At 50.9% G+C, this 18,589-nt stretch overlaps 2 protein-coding genes across 3 annotated transcripts; both read left to right on the top strand.

Annotated features, from left to right (window-relative positions):
- The first annotated feature begins 595 nt into the window (after positions 1-595).
- paqr6 (progestin and adipoQ receptor family member VI) lies at positions 596-18,555 on the top strand. 2 transcript variants are annotated; one of them, XM_031891576.1, is made up of 8 exons: positions 639-762; positions 12,072-12,218; positions 14,433-14,560; positions 14,770-14,975; positions 15,054-15,180; positions 15,255-15,351; positions 16,957-17,101; positions 17,937-18,555. In XM_031891576.1, exons 2-8 carry the CDS (start codon positions 12,168-12,170, stop codon positions 18,206-18,208), a joined length of 1,026 nt encoding a protein of 341 aa, XP_031747436.1. In that variant the 5' UTR covers positions 639-762; positions 12,072-12,167; the 3' UTR covers positions 18,209-18,555. The 2 variants fall into 2 exon arrangements, with proteins under 2 accessions (XP_031747435.1, XP_031747436.1); XM_031891575.1 differs by lacking the exon at positions 12,072-12,218 and having other exon boundaries at positions 596-762.
- On the top strand, positions 6,280-9,073 carry LOC100494829 (dihydroxyacetone phosphate acyltransferase). Its single transcript, XM_002941141.5, has one exon. The coding sequence runs from the start codon at positions 6,548-6,550 to the stop codon at positions 8,540-8,542; it is 1,995 nt and encodes a 664-aa protein (XP_002941187.1). The 5' UTR covers positions 6,280-6,547; the 3' UTR covers positions 8,543-9,073.
- Positions 18,556-18,589: the final 34 nt, after the last annotated feature.

The raw sequence follows: 18,589 nt of genomic DNA, 5'->3' as shown, positions 1-18,589 counted from the left end.
GAAATATTTTTTCTGGGGGGGGGGGGTCAGAGCTGTCTCTAGGGAGGTTGTCAGGGGATTGTGGGAGCTGTAGTTCAAGAAAAGATTATATAAATGGTTAAACAAGAATCCCCTCCTGGGTACTTGAATCCAATCTGCCCCAGATGTGCAGTTCAGTTCCAGTGTTGACTGTTTTATATTGTCTTCATGGCTGGTTCCGACTCCTGAAACAAAGTAGCAGACATAGGGAACTGTATAAGGAGTCGGAAAGGGGTGAATAAATACAGGATAAAAGGGAAACTTATTGTTTGCCAGTAATTGGTCCCTTCTACCTGAACAAAGGGAAAGTTAACCTTCTGCACCCCTTGTTCTAGGCTACCCAGAGCTGCTCTGCTGTTGGATGTGGCCCAGCGGGGGTGATTTATGGCTCCCACACCCCAGGGCCGCCCGGCTAGCTGGGACACCGCACTCTTGTGCTCACAATGGAGGGTGGGGACAGAGCAAGGGAAATGTAAGACGGGGCCCCCTTTCAGAAGAGCACAAAGCTCTTATAGAGCCGGATCTCCTGACCGAATGGAGGCGCCCAATGGGAGGGCAGGGACTGGGGAAGGGGGGGGCTTGGCTCTATCCCAAGATCCCCAGCCAAGGAATGTGCAGAGAAAGGCAGTTGTGCAGGCAGAGTTCCCCTTGCCAGGAGGTAACCACACTCCCATCCTACAAACCGCAAGATCGCAACTATCTGGGATAACTGGGACCCATGAGAGGGCAAACTCGCAGGAGCAGGTCAGTGGGGGGGCTCCTGGGGGCCCCGGGAATGGCCGGGCTCTGACATAGTGTGTGTGTGACTGGCTGGGATCCTGTAGCTCTAAGGGGGAGCAAACTGGCAGGGAAGGAGTTAAGAGATGCCCCTTTCATGGTTGGCACCACTGTGGCACTGTATGGTTTGGGAAAGTACCATCACCCACCCAGGGGGTAGTTACACTACAGCTCCCCGCGTCCCTCCGACAGGCAAGCGCAGCTGGAAGGCCCCCTCATCTTATTCACTCACTGCCCAGCGTGAAGGGCAGTTAATGTTTGGTATGGGGTATATTGGTACATCAGAGTGGGAGCTGCCATATTTCCCCTAGGCAGTGTAGGAAGGTGTGGGTTACCCACTGCCCAGTACCATAGCTCTATAGGGTGTAGGGCGGTAAGAATTTGCTCTTTCCACATGTGAGATTCTTCATTCCTGGCACAGTGGTGTGGGGCCTTTGTGAATGGGTAAATGAGAAAATTGCCTCTCCCCCCAGTACTTACCCAGGTACAGAGCTCTGATTCTCTGTACTTCCTGCTCCTGGGCTGCTCTCTTTCCCATGGTCAGGCAGGAACCTCCCCCTGGGTAAGTGAATCCAATCTCCCCCAGTACTTACCCAGGTACAGAGCTCTGATTCTCTGTACTTCCTACTCCTGGGCTGCTCTCTTTCCTATGGTCAGGCAGGAACCTCCCCCTGGGTAAGTGAATCCAATCTCCCCCCAGTACTTACCCAGGTACAGAGCTCTGATTCTCTGTACTTCCTGCTCCTGGGCTGCTCTCTTTCCCATGGTCAGGCAGGAACCTCCCCCTGGGTAAGTGAATCCAATCTCCCCCAGTACTTACCCAGGTACAGAGCTCTGATTCTCTGTACTTCCTGCTCCTGGGCTGCTCTCTTTCCCATGGTCAGGCAGGAACCTCCCCCTGGGTAAGTGAATCCAATCTCCCCCCAGTACTTACCCAGGTACAGAGCTCTGATTCTCTGTACTTCCTGCTCCTGGGCTGCTCTCTTTCCCATGGTCAGGCAGGAACCTCCCCCTGGGTAAGTGAATCCAATCTCCCCCAGTACTTACCCAGGTACAGAGCTCTGATTCTCTGTACTTCCTACTCCTGGGGCTGCTCTCTTTCCTATGGTCAGGCAGGAACCTCCCCCTGGGTAAGTGAATCCAATCTCCCCCCAGTACTTACCCAGGTACAGAGCTCTGATTCTCTGTACTTCCTGCTCCTGGGCTGCTCTCTTTCCCCATGGTCAGGCAGGAACCTCCCCCTGGGTAAGTGAATCCAATCTCCCCCCAGTACTTACCCAGGTACAGAGCTCTGATTCTCTGTACTTCCTGCTCCTGGGCTGCTCTCTTTCCCATGGTCAGGCAGGAACCTCCCCCTGGGTAAGTGAATCCAATCCCCCCCCCCCCAGTACTTACCCAGGTACAGAGCTCTGATTCTCTGTACTTCCTGCTCCTGGGCTGCTCTCTTTCCCATGGTCAGGCAGGAACCTCCCCCTGGGTAAGTGAATCCAATCTCCCCCCAGTACTTACCCAGGTACAGAGCTCTGATTCTCTGTACTTCCTGCTCCTGGGCTGCTCTCTTTCCCATGGTCAGGCAGGAACCTCCCCCTGGGTAAGTGAATCCAATCTCCCCCCAGTACTTACCCAGGTACAGAGCTCTGATTCTCTGTACTTCCTGCTCCTGGGCTGCTCTCTTTCCCATGGTCAGGCAGGAACCTCCCCCTGGGTAAGTGAATCCAATCTCCCCCAGTACTTACCCAGGTACAGAGCTCTGATTCTCTGTACTTCCTGCTCCTGGGCTGCTCTCTTTCCCATGGTCAGGCAGGAACCTCCCCCTGGGTAAGTGAATCCAATCCCCCCCCCCCCCCCCAGTACTTACCCTGGTACAGAGCTCTGATTCTCTGTACTTCCTGCTCCTGGGCTGCTCTCTTTCCCATGGTCAGGCAGGAACCTCCCCCTGGGTAAGTGAATCCAATCTCCCCCCAGTACTTACCCAGGTACAGAGCTCTGATTCTCTGTACTTCCTGCTCCTGGGCTGCTCTCTTTCCCATGGTCAGGCAGGAACCTCCCCTGGGTAAGTGAATCCAATCTCCCCCAGTACTTACCCAGGTACAGAGCTCTGATTCTCTGTACTTCCTGCTCCTGGGCTGCTCTCTTTCCCATGGTCAGGCAGGAACCTCCCCTGGGTAAGTGAATCCAATCTCCCCCAGTACTTACCCAGATACAGAGCTCTGATTCTCTGTACTTCCTGCTCCTGGGCTGCTCTCTTTCCCATGGTCAGGCAGGAACCTCCCCTGGGTAAGTGAATCCAATCTCCCCCCCAGTACTTACCCAGATACAGAGCTCTGATTCTCTGTACTTCCTGCTCCTGGGCTGCTCTCTTTCCCATGGTCAGGCAGGAACCTCCCCCTGGGTAAGTGAATCCAATCTCCCCCAGTACTTACCCAGGTACAGAGCTCTGATTCTCTGTACTTCCTGCTCCTGGGCTGCTCTCTTTCCCATGGTCAGGCAGGAACCTCCCCCTGGGTAAGTGAATCCAATCTCCCCCCCAGTACTTACCCAGGTACAGAGCTCTGATTCTCTGTACTTCCTGCTCCTGGGCTGCTCTCTTTCCCATGGTCAGACAGGAACCTCCCCCTGGGTAAGTGAATCCAATCTCCCCCCAGTACTTACCCAGGTACAGAGCTCTGATTCTCTGTACTTCCTGCTCCTGGGCTGCTCTCTTTCCCATGGTCAGACAGGAACCTCCCCCTGGGTAAGTGAATCCAATCTCCCCCCAGTACTTACCCAGGTACAGAGCTCTGGTTTTATTGGGAAGTAAAACTAAATGTAAATAATATAACTCTAACCCTCCAGCTGTAGTTGTACTGTAACTCCCAGCTACCCCTGGCATCTCTGGTTACAGACACGGCAGTGTGAGAATAAGCACAACGATAAATTCATTAGTTGGTTTTAAATTTCACCTTTTTCATTTTGCTATTTAAACTGCTCTCTGGGCCCCTGGGGTCTCGCTGAGTATGAAATGTAGGAAAGGCTATGACTGGAAAGATAATCTAGCTGCACTGTTTGTATGGTTGCTAAGGGGCCAGCCCTAGTTACCACGTAACATTTGATCTTGCAAGTTTGAAAGCTTGAGTCTTCCAAGGCAAAGTAAACAAATACAGAGTTGCCTCGGTTTATTCCCCTCCCCCCCCCCCCCCCCCCCCCCCCCCCCAGTATAATAGGAGATCATTAGGTAACAATAAATTTATAGCCCCCCCCCCCCAGCAAGGTATATTTATAGGCCCCAAGAAAAAAAATGCACCTTGCCCTTGCCCCAAAGAGGGAATTTTTATGTTTTGGGTAGGTAATTTAATTTTCTACACAGATTCCTTCAAACTGTCCCAGGGGTAAGTTCTACCTTATGTATAATACCCCAGAACCCACAGCGGGATAAATACAGTGCCAATTCCATGTATAATACCCCAGAACCCACAGCAGGATAAATACAGTGCCAATTCCATGTATAATACCCCAGAACCCACAGCGGGATAAATACAGTGCCAATTCCATGTATAATACCCCAGAACCTACAGCAGGATAAATACAGTGCCAATTCCATGTATAATACCCCAGAACCCACAGCAGATAAATACAGTGCCAATTCCATGTATAATACCCCAGAACCCACAGCAGGATAAATACAGTGCCAATTCCATGTATAATACCCCAGAACCCACAGCGGGATAAATACAGTGCCAATTCCATGTATAATACCCCAGAACCCACAGCGGGATAAATACAGTGCCAATTCCATGTATAATACCCCAGAACCCACAGCAGGATAAATACAGTGCCAATTCCATGTATAATACCCCAGAACCCACAGCAGGATAAATACAGTGCCAATTCCATGTATAATACCCCAGAACCCACAGCAGATAAATACAGTGCCAATTCCATGTATAATACCCCAGAACCCACAGCAGGATAAATACAGTGCCAATTCCATGTATAATACCCCAGAACCCACAGAAGATAAATACAGTGCCAATTCCATGTATAATACCCCAGAACCCACAGCAGATAAATACAGTGCCAATTCCATGTATAATACCCCAGAACCCACAACAGGATAAATACAGTGCCAATTCCATGTATAATACCCCAGAACCCACAGCGGGATAAATACAGTGCCAATTCCATGTATAATACCCCAGAACCCACAGCAGATAAATACAGTGCCAATTCCATGTATAATACCCCAGAACCCACAGCAGATAAATACAGTGCCAATTCCATGTATAATACCCCAGAACCCACAGCGGGATAAATACAGTGCCAATTCCATGTATAATACCCCAGAACCCACAGCGGGATAAATACAGTGCCAATTCCATGTATAATACCCCAGAACCCACAGCAGATAAATACAGTGCCAATTCCATGTATAATACCCCAGAACCCACAGCAGGATAAATACAGTGCCAATTCCATGTATAATACCCCAGAACCCACAGCAGGATAAATACAGTGCCTATTCCATGTATAATACCCCAGAACCCACAGCGGGATAAATACAGTGCCAATTCCATGTATAATACCCCAGAACCCACAGTGGGATAAATACAGTGCCAATTCCATGTATAATACCCCAGAACCCACAGCGGGATAAATACAGTGCCAATTCCATGTATAATACCCCAGAACCCACAGCGGGATAAATACAGTGCCAATTCCATGTATAATACCCCAGAACCCACAGCGGGATAAATACAGTGCCAATTCCATGTATAATACCCCAGAACCCACAGCAGGATAAATACAGAGCCAATTCCATGTATAATACCCCAGAACCCACAGCAGGATAAATACAGTGCCAATTCCATGTATAATACCCCAGAACCCCCAGCAGGATAAATACAGTGCCAATTCCATGTATAATACCCCAGAACCCACAGCGGGATAAATACAGTGCCAATTCCATGTATAATACCCCAGAACCCACAGCGGGATAAATACAGTGCCAATTCCATATATAATACCCCAGAACCCACAGCAGGATAAATACAGTGCCAATTCCATGTATAATACCCCAGAACCCACAGCAGATAAATACAGTGCCAATTCCATGTATAATACCCCAGAACCCACAGCAGGATAAATACAGTGCCAATTCCATGTATAATACCCCAGAACCCACAGCGGGATAAATACAGTGCCAATTCCATGTATAATACCCCAGAACCCACAGCAGGATAAATACAGTGCCAATTCCATGTATAATACCCCAGAACAGAGGGTATAGGGTATGTGATTGTACCGTTACTTTCTACTGGGATGTGGGGCAGTTCTACCCCCTGCTCCCTGCTCTATAGGGTATGTGATTGTACTGTTACTTTCTACTGGGATGTGGGGCAGTTCTACCCCCTGCTCTATAGGGTATGTGATTGTACTGTTACTTTCTACTGGGATGTGGGGCAGTTCTGCAGTTGGTTCTTAAGCTATATCTCTCAGGATATCTTGGGGCTGCTGAGAGTTGTAGTTTGGCTAGTTTTGGGCTGGTCTTAGAACTGACTTTGTCTAGTTTGGAAAAATAAGCCTGGCAACCCGGCCCTAACATCAAATCCGATTGGGCAGGCGTCTGGGCTTCCGTAGCCGTCTCGGTGAGCTCCTAGTTACAGTTGTGTTGTTCCCGCCCCCTCCCTCTGCTCAAAGTCGGTCACATGACTTACAGGAATAGTCTGACTCCGGTACCTCAGAGGAAAGTGAGCAGTGTTTGTGTGCAGGAGAAATGGCGGGAAAGTGCTTATGTGAGAGACCGTTCCGGAGCAGGAAGAGAGAGGCGTTTGAGGACATACTGGAGGCGCGGCGGCAGACTAGTGACCTCACCTACGCTATGAGGCGCTACACACCGGTAATTTACAGACACCTGACCCCCTGCCCGCCCAGTGCCTTAAAGACTATGGTCCTACAGTCTGTGGAGCTGCAGTACGTCATTGGTCAGATCTCTCTGGAAATCGGGCAGCCGCTAGATTCCCTTCAGAAACAGGCGGCGGATATTCTAGACGAAATGGGTCAGAACCTGCGGATGGAAGCCGTCCGATTCTTCGCTCTGACCCTCAGCAAGATCTTCAAGCGCCTCTTCCGCAAAGTGCGCGTCAACGAGGAAGGGGTCCAGCGGCTGACTCAGGCCATTCGAGAGCACCCGGTTGTGCTGATTCCCAACCACCAAAGCTACGTCGACTTTTTGATGCTGTCCTTCGTTCTGTACACGTACGACCTGGCGCTTCCCGTCATCGCCGCGGGAATCGCCCTCACCGGCATGACCCTCGTAGGAGAACTGCTGCGTATGGCCGGCGCCTTCTATATAAAGCGAGGGTTCCGAGGGAACCCACTCTATTGGGCGGTCTTTGCGGAATACGTGAAGGCCTTAGTGCGAAGCGGTTACGCCCCGGTGGAGTTCTTCATCGAGGGCTGGAGGAGCAGAACGGGCAAGATATTAAGTCCAAAGTTTGGCATGTTAACTGTCGTCATGGAGCCGTTTTTTAAAGGCCAAGTGTTCGACACGTACATTGTTCCGATCAGTATTACTTATGAACGGGTTCTGGAAGAATCTCTTCTTGCCTATGAACTCCTAGGCGTGCCCAAACCCAAAGAGTCTACGTCGGGAATGATCAAAGCAAGGAGTGTTCTCCATCAGAACTTTGGAAGCATCCACGTCTACTTCGGTGTGCCTTTATCATTACGTTCTCTGTCTTATGGAAGAATAAGCCGCTCCCAGTATAATCTAACGCCCCGACACCTCCCCCAGCAACCGTCTGAAGACCTGCACCTCTTTGTCCGCGATGTGGCTTACAAAGTGGAACTTACCCAAATCGCAAATATGGTTCTTAGCCCTGGAGTCTTGGTGGCAACCATTTTGCTACAGAATTTACCAGAGATGGACTTTAATGTCTTAGTTGAAAAGACTCTTTGGCTGAAAGATTTAGTAGAAGCCTTCGGAGGGTTCCTAGAGTGGCCTGATAATGAGTCAGCCGGCGTGGTGGTCCGTTCCAGCATTGAGCTTCACTCCAACCTTCTCCGTCTGGTCGATGGACGGGTGGCTTTGTTCGAGGAGCTCACAGGTTCAATGACGGAGGAGGTCGTCTTCAGACGAGCAGTTTCAACCCTCACTTGTGCCTTATATAGGAACCAAGTGATCAATGTGTGTGTACGCCCTGCACTGGTGGTTCTAGCTCGTGAAATAGTCCAGAGTTCCAGGAAAGAAGACATCTTGAATTCATTTCACTTCTTGAGGGATATCTTTTCCAAAGAGTTCATCTTCTCCCCCAGCTCCGGAGATAAGGATTTTGAAGAAGGCTGCTCCATGTTGGCCAAATGCGACATCATTCATGTGACCCCTAATGAAATCAAAATAACGGACAGTGGGGCAATTGCTGCTTTGTTTTTATCGCAGATGTTCCAGCCATTTCTTGAAGGTTACAAGTTGGCCGCTTCGTATCTGTCGAGGGAAGTTACTAATGGCTTCACGGAAATGCAATACGTGTCTGGAATGAGGAGTTTTATTTCTCGTCTGATCGTATCCGGAGCCAGTCGGTGCGTCGAAGCTCTCTCTTCTGATATGCAAAAAAATACACTGTCCTCCTTTGTCCAGCTTGGGGTTATAACGAAATTGAAATCGACCAATGAGACGACCTTCTACGTAGAGAAGAGGCCACTGGAGGAAATGGCGGAAAAACTTGGACTGCAACTGTCCATGGAAAAAATACCGTCGGCCCGACTTTGAGGACTATCGAAAAGTTGTTGGAACTTTTTCCTTCCGTTTGTTGAACATTCAGTCATGATGGGGAAGGTCTATATCTATAAACCCCCCGCTCGATTATGGGGAAGGTCTATATCTATAAACCCCCGCCCCATGATGGGGAATGCGTATATCTATAAACCCCCGCCCCATGATGGGGAATGCGTATATCTATAAACCCCCGCCCCATGATGGGGAATGCGTATATCTATAAACCCCCGCCCCATGATGGGAAAGGCGTATATCTATATACCCCCCCGCCCCAAACAACGTGATTCGATCAACTGGTGATTAGGAGCTCTATATACAACTGCAGCCTTTGTAAGGCTTTGAGATAAGGGGCAGTTTATTATCCAGCAGGACTATTAGTGGACTGGTAACTGGTTTTATTAACTCCTCCTACTTGCATTGAGTCAACAGAATCAGAAGGTGGTTTCACTTTCTCATTTAAGGTGGCCATTCACGTTAAGATCCACTCGCCTGGTGAGGTCGCCAAGCTAGTGGATCTTCTCCCGATGTCCCTCACCTACTGGTGGGCGATATCGAGTGAATTCAGGCTAATTTGGTCATTTGGCCCTGGGGCCAAACGTTCTAATTAGAATGCCGGTAGTAGGAGCAATTGGTTTGGGGACCGCATTAACGAGCCGATGCGGTCCCCGATCCAACTAGATTTTTTCAACCTGCCCAATTGATATCTGCCCGATTTCAGGCCCGTCGTCGGTGCCCCTACACCTGCCGGGCAGGTTCCTTAACAATATTGTTGTCGATTGCACTGTATGTAAAGTGATTGAAGTTGTGTAACAAAAAAGATCTGGTGGGATCCATATAATGTGACATACCGTATATACTCGAGTATAAGCCGATCCGTATATAAGCCGAGGTACCTAAGTTAACCTAAGAAAACTGGAAAAACTTATTGACTCAAGTATAAGCCTAGGGTGGGAAATGCAGCAGCTACTGCTAAGTTTCATCAAAATAAATACCAATAAAATTACATTAAATGAGGCATCAGTGGGGTATAAGTTTTTAAATATTTATTTCAAATAAAAACTGTAAACTAGCTCTGTAAGTGGAGGGTCAACAAAAACAATTGTTTTATCAACAATAATACCTTAAGATTACTCAATCAGCAACCAAGCTAAAACACAAAGAGTTAAAATCCTTCAAAACAATATATAGTTTATATAGAATATAAAGTGAAATGTCTGCAAAAAGTGCAAAATGGGACAGGGGAGAATAGTAGATGAAGATGAATTTGGGAGCGGGCCAGGGCACTGGAGGGTCTGGTTGCGGGGGGCCTAATTTGCACTCAAAGGAGAGAGGGTGCTAGTTTGGAGGGACCCGACTCGAGTATAAGCCGAGGGTGACTTTTTGAGCACATTTTGGGTGCTGAAAAACTAGGCTTATACTCGAGTATATACAGTATATAACTTAATAGAATTAAGAGAAGAGAAAGGAGGTCCTTGCCCCATAGAGCTCACAATCTAAGTGGGTGGGTAACTGGGATTGAGTGCCAAGAGTGTGAGGGAGTCTCTCGTTTTGTCGAGACCGAGGGAAGGTGAATGAATTAAGGGATAGGGTTCCGGAGGGATAGGGTTCCGGAGGGATAGGGTTCCGGAGGGATAGGGTTCCGGAGGGATAGGGTTCCGGAGGGAGGGAACGGTGAAACAGAAAGGTTCATGGTGGGAAATGGCGGTGGAGGGAGAGGCCCAACCAAATGGGGGCTTGGAGAGTTGAGTAACAACTGGTGGGGGAAGCTGTGGGTACCCACAGGAAAATAACCCTGTGGATTGTGGGTAGGATTTACAGATGGTGGGTCTTATCTCTATTCCTTATTTTATATTTTACTCCTATAGGGGAAATGTCGCCGAGACATAAAAAGCTCTATAATAAAAGTCCTGTTCAAATGAAACAAGAAATCCAAATTCTTTTGTTTTTTATGAACACATCCGCTCCCATTATAAAGGCATTTTAAAGCCCCAGTTGTCAATTATATTGCCTCTAGGTCTCAGGCATAGGGGCGGGGCCTATAATTACTTTCACTTTCCATTCAGCACGTAGATGTCACTGCTCCCTCCCTCCTCGCCATCTAACTGTGTAGCCGGTACATGGCCCTGGGCATCAGGTCCCCCATTCTGGCACATAAACAAGATATTGGCACGATGCAAATCCCTTACTAACAAATGGCGGCTGCCTGCTTTAATGGTGGTCAGTGGGTCACTGATTGGGTTGCAGATAAAGCAGTTTTAGCTTGGGGCAGGTAGGAGGTCCAAGCATGTAGAGATGAAAGCCGCAGGATATCACTCCAACTTGCAGCGCGGCAGTAAAGTGTGCCTGAGTCTGAGCTTTCAGCCAGCGCTACACATTAGAACTGCTTTCAGCTAACCTATTGTTTCTCCTACTCCCATGTAACTGGAGGAGTCCCAAGCCAGACTTGGATTTCTTACTATTGAGTGCTATTCTGATACCTACTGGGAGCTGCTATCTTGCTCCCTTCCCATTGTTCTGCTGATTGGCTGCTGGGGGTGAGGGGGGGGGGGATATCACTCCAACTTGCAGCACAGCAGTAAAGTGTGCCTGAGTCTGAGCTTTCAGCTAGCGCTACACATTAGAACTGCTTTCAGCTAACCTATTGTTTCTCCTACTCCCATGTAACTGGAGGAGTCCCAAGCCGGACTTGGATTTCTTACTATTGAGTGCTATTCTGATACCTACTGGGAGCTGCTATCTTGCTCCCTTCCCATTGTTCTGCTGATTGGCTGCTGGGGGTGAAGGGGGGGGGATATCACTCCAACTTGCAGCGCAGCAGTAAAGTGAGACTGAAATTTATCAGAGCTCAGGTCACATGGCTGTGGCACCCTGGGAAATAAAGAATATGGCCATTAGGCTACAGTAGTATTGTCATTGTTACATTTTATTCCCTGTCTTTCTATTCTGGCCCTTCCTATTCATCTTGCAGTCTCTTTCATTCAAACCGGTACCTGGTTGCTAGGATCCGCTGAAGCCTAGCAACCAGATAGCTGCTGAAATTCCCAAATCTGTTGAACAAAAAGCTACATAATTGAAAAAGTCCATCTGCAGATGAGTTCATTTGTAAGTGAACTGGCCCTTTAAGGGGCCCTTGGGGTTTGGTGGATCTCCAGAGCCCGTGATATTTAACCCCCGAATAAATTCCAGAAGCGCCAGGATAACATCTGGAATCTATAAGAGTCTGTGACAGGACAGTGAGGGGGGCTGGAATAGAGAAAATCAAATTCAGGGGGCGCCTATAAGGTTGAGTTGGCAGTTAGCCTAGCGGCCGGCTCTGTTTGCCCTCCTGTGGATCTGTTTGCAGGGAATTCTGGGAAGGTCGAAGCACGGGGGTCTTTTCTCAGCCTGACTTGCTATGTTACTGTGTGTGATTGGCCGGGGTCCCTCTCTCACATCTGGGCTGGGCTTCCTGATGTTCCCTGCTCTCTCTCATGCCGAGACCCCCGCGGGGGGCCGACCTCACTTCCTCTAACCTGTCTCGTAGCGCGGATGTTTGCTCGGGGACGCCACTTCTGCTCGACGGTCTGAAGCAGCGACTTTGTCCGGCTGAGAAGGGAGAAGGGGCTCGTGGGGGCTCGAGATGCTGACGATAAAGCTGCCCCAGCTCTTCCGCGTCCATCAGATGCCCCGGGTGAGTGCCCCCCTGCCCTTATTAACGTCATGCACCCCACCTTGGGCGGAGCCCCCCTATAGTGTAACTTGCATACAGTATGCTGATAGCCTAATGGCGGGCTTACACAGGCAGTGGGTACATGTGAAAGCTCTGTATCTGGGTAAGTACTGGGGGGAGATTGGATTCACTTACCCAGGGGGAGGTTCCTGCCTGACCATGGGAAAGAGAGCAGCCCAGGAGCAGGAAGTACAGAGAATCAGAGCTCTGTACCTGGGTAAGTACTGGGGGGAGATTGGATTCACTTACCCAGGGGGAGGTTCCTGTCTGACCATGGGAAAGAGAGCAGCCCAGGAGCAGGAAGTACAGAGAATCAGAGCTCTGTACCTGGGTAAGTACTGGGGGGAGATTGGATTCACTTACCCAGGGGGGGTTCCTGCCTGACCATGGGAAAGAGAGCAGCCCAGGAGCAGGAAGTACAGAGAATCAGAGCTCTGTACCTGGGTAAGTACTGGGGGGAGATTGGATTCACTTACCCAGGGGGAGGTTCCTGTCTGACCATGGGAAAGAGAGCAGCCCAGGAGCAGGAAGTACAGAGAATCAGAGCTCTGTACCTGGGTAAGTACTGGGGAGAGATTGGATTCACTTACCCAGGGGGGGGGGTTCCTGCCTGACCATGGGAAAGAGAGCAGCCCAGGAGCAGGAAGTACAGAGAATCAGAGCTCTGTACCTGGGTAAGTACTGGGGGGAGATTGGATTCACTTACCCAGGGGGGGGGTCCTGTCTGACCATGGGAAAGAGAGCAGCCCAGGAGCAGGAAGTACAGAGAATCAGAGCTCTGTACCTGGGTAAGTACTGGGGGAGATTGGATTCACTTACCCAGGGGGAGGTTCCTGCCTGACCATGGGAAAGAGAGCAGCCCAGGAGCAGGAAGTACAGGGAATCAGAGCTCTGTACCTGGGTAAGTACTGGGGGAGATTGGATTCACTTACCCAGGGGGAGGTTCCTGCCTGACCATGGGAAAGAGAGCAGCCCAGGAGCAGGAAGTACAGGGAATCAGAGCTCTGTACCTGGGTAAGTACTGGGGGAGATTGGATTCACTTACCCAGGGGGGGGGGGGTTCCTGCCTGACCATGGGAAAGAGAGCAGCCCAGGAGCAGGAAGTACAGAGAATCAGAGCTCTGTACCTGGGTAAGTACTGGGGGGAGATTGGATTCACTTACCCAGGGGGGGTTCCTGTCTGACCATGGGAAAGAGAGCAGCCCAGGAGCAGGAAGTACAGAGAATCAGAGCTCTGTACCTGGGTAAGTACTGGGGGGGGGGGGGGGGGGGGGGTTCCTGCCTGACCATGGGAAAGAGAGTTGCAGTTTAACAGCAGCTTGCAGTTGGTCACAGTACAATAGACTTGTTAGAGCTATAAGTATAGTTATTACTCCATATAAATAGAAAGAAAGTGACTATGAGCTTCTGCAATGGCACAGAAATCCCTCTGGGCCCCTAAATCTCAGATCAACATTCCAGCTCTGTGTAATTACAGCCTGACACCCGCCTGATCCCAAACCCACCCGCCTGATCCCAAACCCACCCGCCTGTCCCACAGGCACTCACTCAATCTGCCCACAATTCATATGGACTGGGCCCAACCTTCCATAGTCCCCACAGCTCTCACCCACTCCCCCCTCCCCCAAGGAAGGAACCTCCCCCCAGTACTTACCCAGGTACAGAGCTCTGATTCTCTGTACTTCCTGCTCCTGGGCTGCTCTCTTTCCCATGGTCAGGCAGGAACCTCCCCCTGGGTAAGTGAATCCAATCTCCCCCCAGTACTTACCCAGGTACAGAGCTCTGATTCTCTGTACTTCCTGCTCCTGGGCTGCTCTCTTTCCCATGGTCAGATAGGAACCTCCCCCTGGGTAAGTGAATCCAATCTCCCCCCAGTACTTACCCAGGTACAGAGCTCTGATTCTCTGTACTTCCTGCTCCTGGGCTGCTCTCTTTCCCATGGTCAGACAGGAACCTCCCCCTGGGTAAGTGAATCCAATCTCCCCCCAGTACTTACCCAGGTACAGAGCTCTGATTCTCTGTACTTCCTGCTCCTGGGCTGCTCTCTTTCCCATGGTCAGGCAGGAACCTCCCCCTGGGTAAGTGAATTCAGTCTCCCCCCAGTACTTACCCATGTTCCCTTAGCAACCCAAGTCTGTGATGTGAAACTGACTGTGTTTGTGTTCTCCTTGCAAGGTATTCTGGGAAGATGGGATCATATCTGGGTACCGGCACCCTAAGAGCTCCGCCCTGGACTGCCTGCTCAGTTCCTTCCAAATGACCAATGAAACTGTGAATATCTGGACCCACTTCCTGCCCACCTGGTGAGTGGAGAAGACCAGTGATGGCTGTGGTAACGTTGGCCCCAAGTGGAATCACGAGGTGGCAGGTACCACTTTGCCTATGGCTTATGGTGGGCGGGGCATGTTAGAAATGATACGTGGGTGTTGCCCTGTAGGGGGCGGTGCCAAGGAGCCTGTGAGGGTCTCGTTGATCACATGGTTGCACGAGGGATCACTTTGTGTCTCCTCAGGTATTTCCTTTGGAGGTTCCTGCTTCTCTCCCACACCCTGGACTTTTGGGGTCACTCCTATAACTGGCCCCTACTGGTTTACATGATGCTGATCTGCCTGTACCCCTTCACCTCCAGCTTTGCCCACACCTTCAGCAGCATGTCCGCCCACGCCCGCCATATCTGCTACTTCCTGGACTACGGAGCGCTGAGCCTTTATAGCCTGGGTGGGTTCCCTACGCCTTCCCTGATTCGCTTATAGTCTCTCCTATTGGTGTTTGTGACTCCCTGATTTGCCCCCGCAGGCTCCGCCTTCATATACAGCGCCTACATCATGCCCGACCGCTGGATCAATAGCGCCCTCCACCGCTACTTTGTGCCCATTGCAGCGTTCAACACCTTCATCTGCACAGGGCTGTCCTGCTACTCCCGGTAAGTAGCTGAGGATGCTGGGAAATGTAGTTTCCTTGTAATGAAGCTCTCTACATACAGCTTCTTGTGTGCAGGTTCCTGGAAGTGGATCAGCCGCAGCTCAGTAAAGTCCTGCGCACCGTGGCGTTTGTGCACCCCTTCATGTTTGACAATATCCCGCTGTTTTTCAGGGTGAGTCGGGGTGGGGGGTCTGGGGCGGTGCCACCATATTCATAGCACACTGGAAAATGCAATTTAATTCGGCTCAATTAAAATGGCGGGTATATGGGCCATTGGGAAAATCAAACCTGCCCCGTGGAGATCTGCCCAATTGTAGGCCAAATATCGGTCAAGTAGCCCCATTAGAGGGTCCGAATACACAGGCAGATCAGCTGCCGAATCCCTGACAGAGAAGCTGCCATATTGATAGTGTCTCCGTAGCTGCTATTCTTTAAACTGGACAGTAGAGGGAGCTGAAAGGTTTCTCAGATTATTATGTATTAACTCCGGTTGATCTGTAGGGGGAGCACTGCTAGCCTTAACCTGTCACTCTCTCAGCGGGGCCCTGGCAGGAATAATGTAGCTTAATGATGAACTGTAACTCTCACGCGGCCCAGTAATGATTGTGGGATCCAGTAGTTCTTAAATCAAGAGTCTCCCCCAGACACAGAGATCTGATTCTCTGTACTTCCTGCTCCTGGGCTGCTCTCTTTCCCATGGTCAGGCAGGAATCTCCCCCTGGGTAAGTGAATCCAATCTCCCCCCAGTACTTACCCAGGTACAGAGATCTGATTCTCTGTACTTCCTGCTCCTGGGCTGCTCTCTTTCCTATGGTCAGGCAGGAATCTCCCCCTGGGTAAGTGAATCCAATCTCCCCCCAGTACTTACCCAGGTACAGAGCTCTGATTCTCTCTACTTCCTGCTCCTGGGCTGCTCTCTTTCCCATGGTCAGGCAGGAACCTCCCCCTGGGTAAGTGAATCCAATCTCCCCCCAGTACTTACCCAGGTACAGAGCTCTGATTCTCTGTACTTCCTGCTCCTGGGCTGCTCTCTTTCCCATGGTCAGGCAGGAACCTCCCCCTGGGTAAGTGAATCCAATCTCCCCCCAGTACTTACCCAGGTACAGAGCTCTGATTCTCTGTACTTCCTGCTCCTGGGCTGCTCTCTTTCCCATGGTCAGGCAGGAACCTCCCCCTGGGTAAGTGAATCCCAATCTCCCCCAGTACTTACCCAGGTACAGAGCTCTGATTCTCTGTACTTCCTGCTCCTGGGCTGCTCTCTTTCCTATGGTCAGGCAGGAACCCCCCCCTGGGTAAGTGAATCCAATCTCCCCCAGTACTTACCCAGGTACAGAGCTCTGATTCTCTGTACTTCCTGCTCCTGGGCTGCTCTCTTTCCCCATGGTCAGGCAGGAACCTCCCTGCCTGGGTAAGTGAATCCAATCTCCCCCCAGTACTTACCCAGGTACAGAGCTCTGATTCTCTGTACTTCCTGCTCCTGGGCTGCTCTCTTTCCCATGGTCAGACAGGAACCCCCCCCCTGGGTAAGTGAATCCAATCTCCCCCAGTACTTACCCAGGTACAGAGCTCTGATTCTCTGTACTTCCTGCTCCTGGGCTGCTCTCTTTCCCATGGTCAGACAGGAACCTCCCCCTGGGTAAGTGAATCCAATCTCCTCCCAGTAATTACCCAGGTACAGAGCTCTGATTCTCTGTACTTCCTGCTCCTGGGCTGCTCTCTTTCCCATGGTCAGGCTGATTGTGTGGGTGTGTCCAACCTCTGTGTCCCTGCATTGCAGTTGATATTTTGCTTCGGAGAAGACTGTAACTGGAATGAGGCGGTCCGACTGCACTTCACCCACCTGTCCTTCGCTTTTCTCACTGGTTTCCTGTTCGCTTCGCATTTGCCAGAACGCCTGGCGCCCGGGCGCTTTGACTACTTTGGTAAGGATTTCTATTGGCTCCTAATTCTCATGTACTTCCTGCTCCTGGGCTGCTCTCTTTCCCATGGTCAGACAGGAACCTCCCCCTGGGTAAGTGAATCCAATCTGCCCCCAGTACTTACCCAGGTACAGAGCTCTGATTCTCTGTACTTCCTGCTCCTGGGCTGCTCTCTTTCCCATGGTCAGACAGGAACCTCCCCCTGGGTAAGTGAATCCAATCTCCCCCCAGTACTTACCCAGGTACAGAGCTCTGATTCTCTGTACTTCCTGCTTCTGGGCTGCTCTCTTTCCCATGGTCAGACAGGAACCTCCCCCTGGGTAAGTGAATCCAATCTCCCCCCAGTACTTACCCAGGTACAGAGCTCTGATTCTCTGTACTTCCTGCTTCTGGGCTGCTCTCTTTCCCATGGTCAGACAGGAACCTCCCCCTGGGTAAGTGAATCCAATCTCCCCCCAGTACTTACCCAGGTACAGAGCTCTGATTCTCTGTACTTCCTGCTCCTGGGCTGCTCTCTTTCCCATGGTCAGGCAGGAACCCCCCCCCCCCCCCGGGTAAGTGAATCTTATCTTGCAGGAGCAGGAAGTACAGAGGTCTGTACCTGGGGGGGGTTGGAGTGACTTATACTGGGGGTGTCTGGCTGACCATAGGGAAGAGAGCAGTCCAGGAGCTCCTAGTGGGACTAACCCAGTAATGCTATAGTGCCATAGTGTGCTTATGGGGTGTGTATGTAGGTAAGTAGGGGTAGAGATGAGGGGAGCATATAGCTGTTGCAATGCCAGGCCAGCAGGGGGCACACTATATAGGGAACTCACTAGCCACACTCTGTCTCCTGCAGGCCACAGCCACCAACTGTTCCATATCTGTGCCGTGCTGGGCACTCACTTCCAGCTGGAGGCGGTGCTGTGTGACCGGGCCGCCCGGGAAGCCTGGCTGGCAGCGCACTCAGACGGGGACTCTCTGGCCGTCACCCTGGGGGTCGTGGCCACCGCTCTCATAGGGAACCTCATCCTTATCTGTTTCTTCACGGCCACCTTGCTGTGGTCTCCGCGTGCCAACTCCATCCTGCAGAACCACAGCCCCGGCGATGCCCGGTTCAAGGAATACTGAGGCGCCCTGAGATGCCCCCGCGTGGGTTATCCTGCCCCCGGGCCAGTGTCGGCCCATACGGCTCTAGCCAATAGGAGGGGCTATACTGAGAGAGTGTCCCTCTGTCCGGCCAACGGTCTTACCTTGGGGAACAGCCTGAGCCTGAGCTTGGCCAACAATAGCACTTGTGATCTTGTGTATAGTAGTACTGAGTATGTTCTACTGAGGGCCCCAAGCACTTTGCCACCTTGCAGGGAATCATGGGTAATTAGGTTCTGACTCTAGGGGAACCTCCCCCCAGTACTTACCCAGGTACAGAGCTCTGATTCTCTGTACTTCCTGCTCCTGGGCTGCTCTCTTTCCCATGGTCAGACAGCAACCTCCCCCTGGGTAAGTGAATCC

This window comes from Xenopus tropicalis, chromosome 8, assembly GCF_000004195.4.
Source record: "Xenopus tropicalis strain Nigerian chromosome 8, UCB_Xtro_10.0, whole genome shotgun sequence".
NCBI classification, from domain to species: Eukaryota; Metazoa; Chordata; class Amphibia; order Anura; family Pipidae; genus Xenopus; species Xenopus tropicalis.
Note: the sequence above shows the minus strand (reverse complement) of the source record. Positions and strands in the feature narration are given on the sequence as shown.

What these genes read in the sequence shown, in the direction of transcription:
- paqr6 (XM_031891576.1), top strand. Translation starts at nt 12,168, where the DNA reads ATGCTGACGATAAAGCTGCCCCAGCTCTTCCGCGTCCATCAGATGCCC. An exon ending in ACCCACTTCCTGCCCACCTG is followed by an intron (nt 14,561 to 14,769) that starts GTGAGTGGAGAA and finishes GTGTCTCCTCAG; the next exon opens with GTATTTCCTTTGGAGGTTCC. An exon ending in CGGGCGCTTTGACTACTTTG is followed by an intron (nt 17,102 to 17,936) that starts GTAAGGATTTCT and finishes TGTCTCCTGCAG; the next exon opens with GCCACAGCCACCAACTGTTC.
- LOC100494829 (XM_002941141.5), top strand. Translation starts at nt 6,548, where the DNA reads ATGGCGGGAAAGTGCTTATGTGAGAGACCGTTCCGGAGCAGGAAGAGA.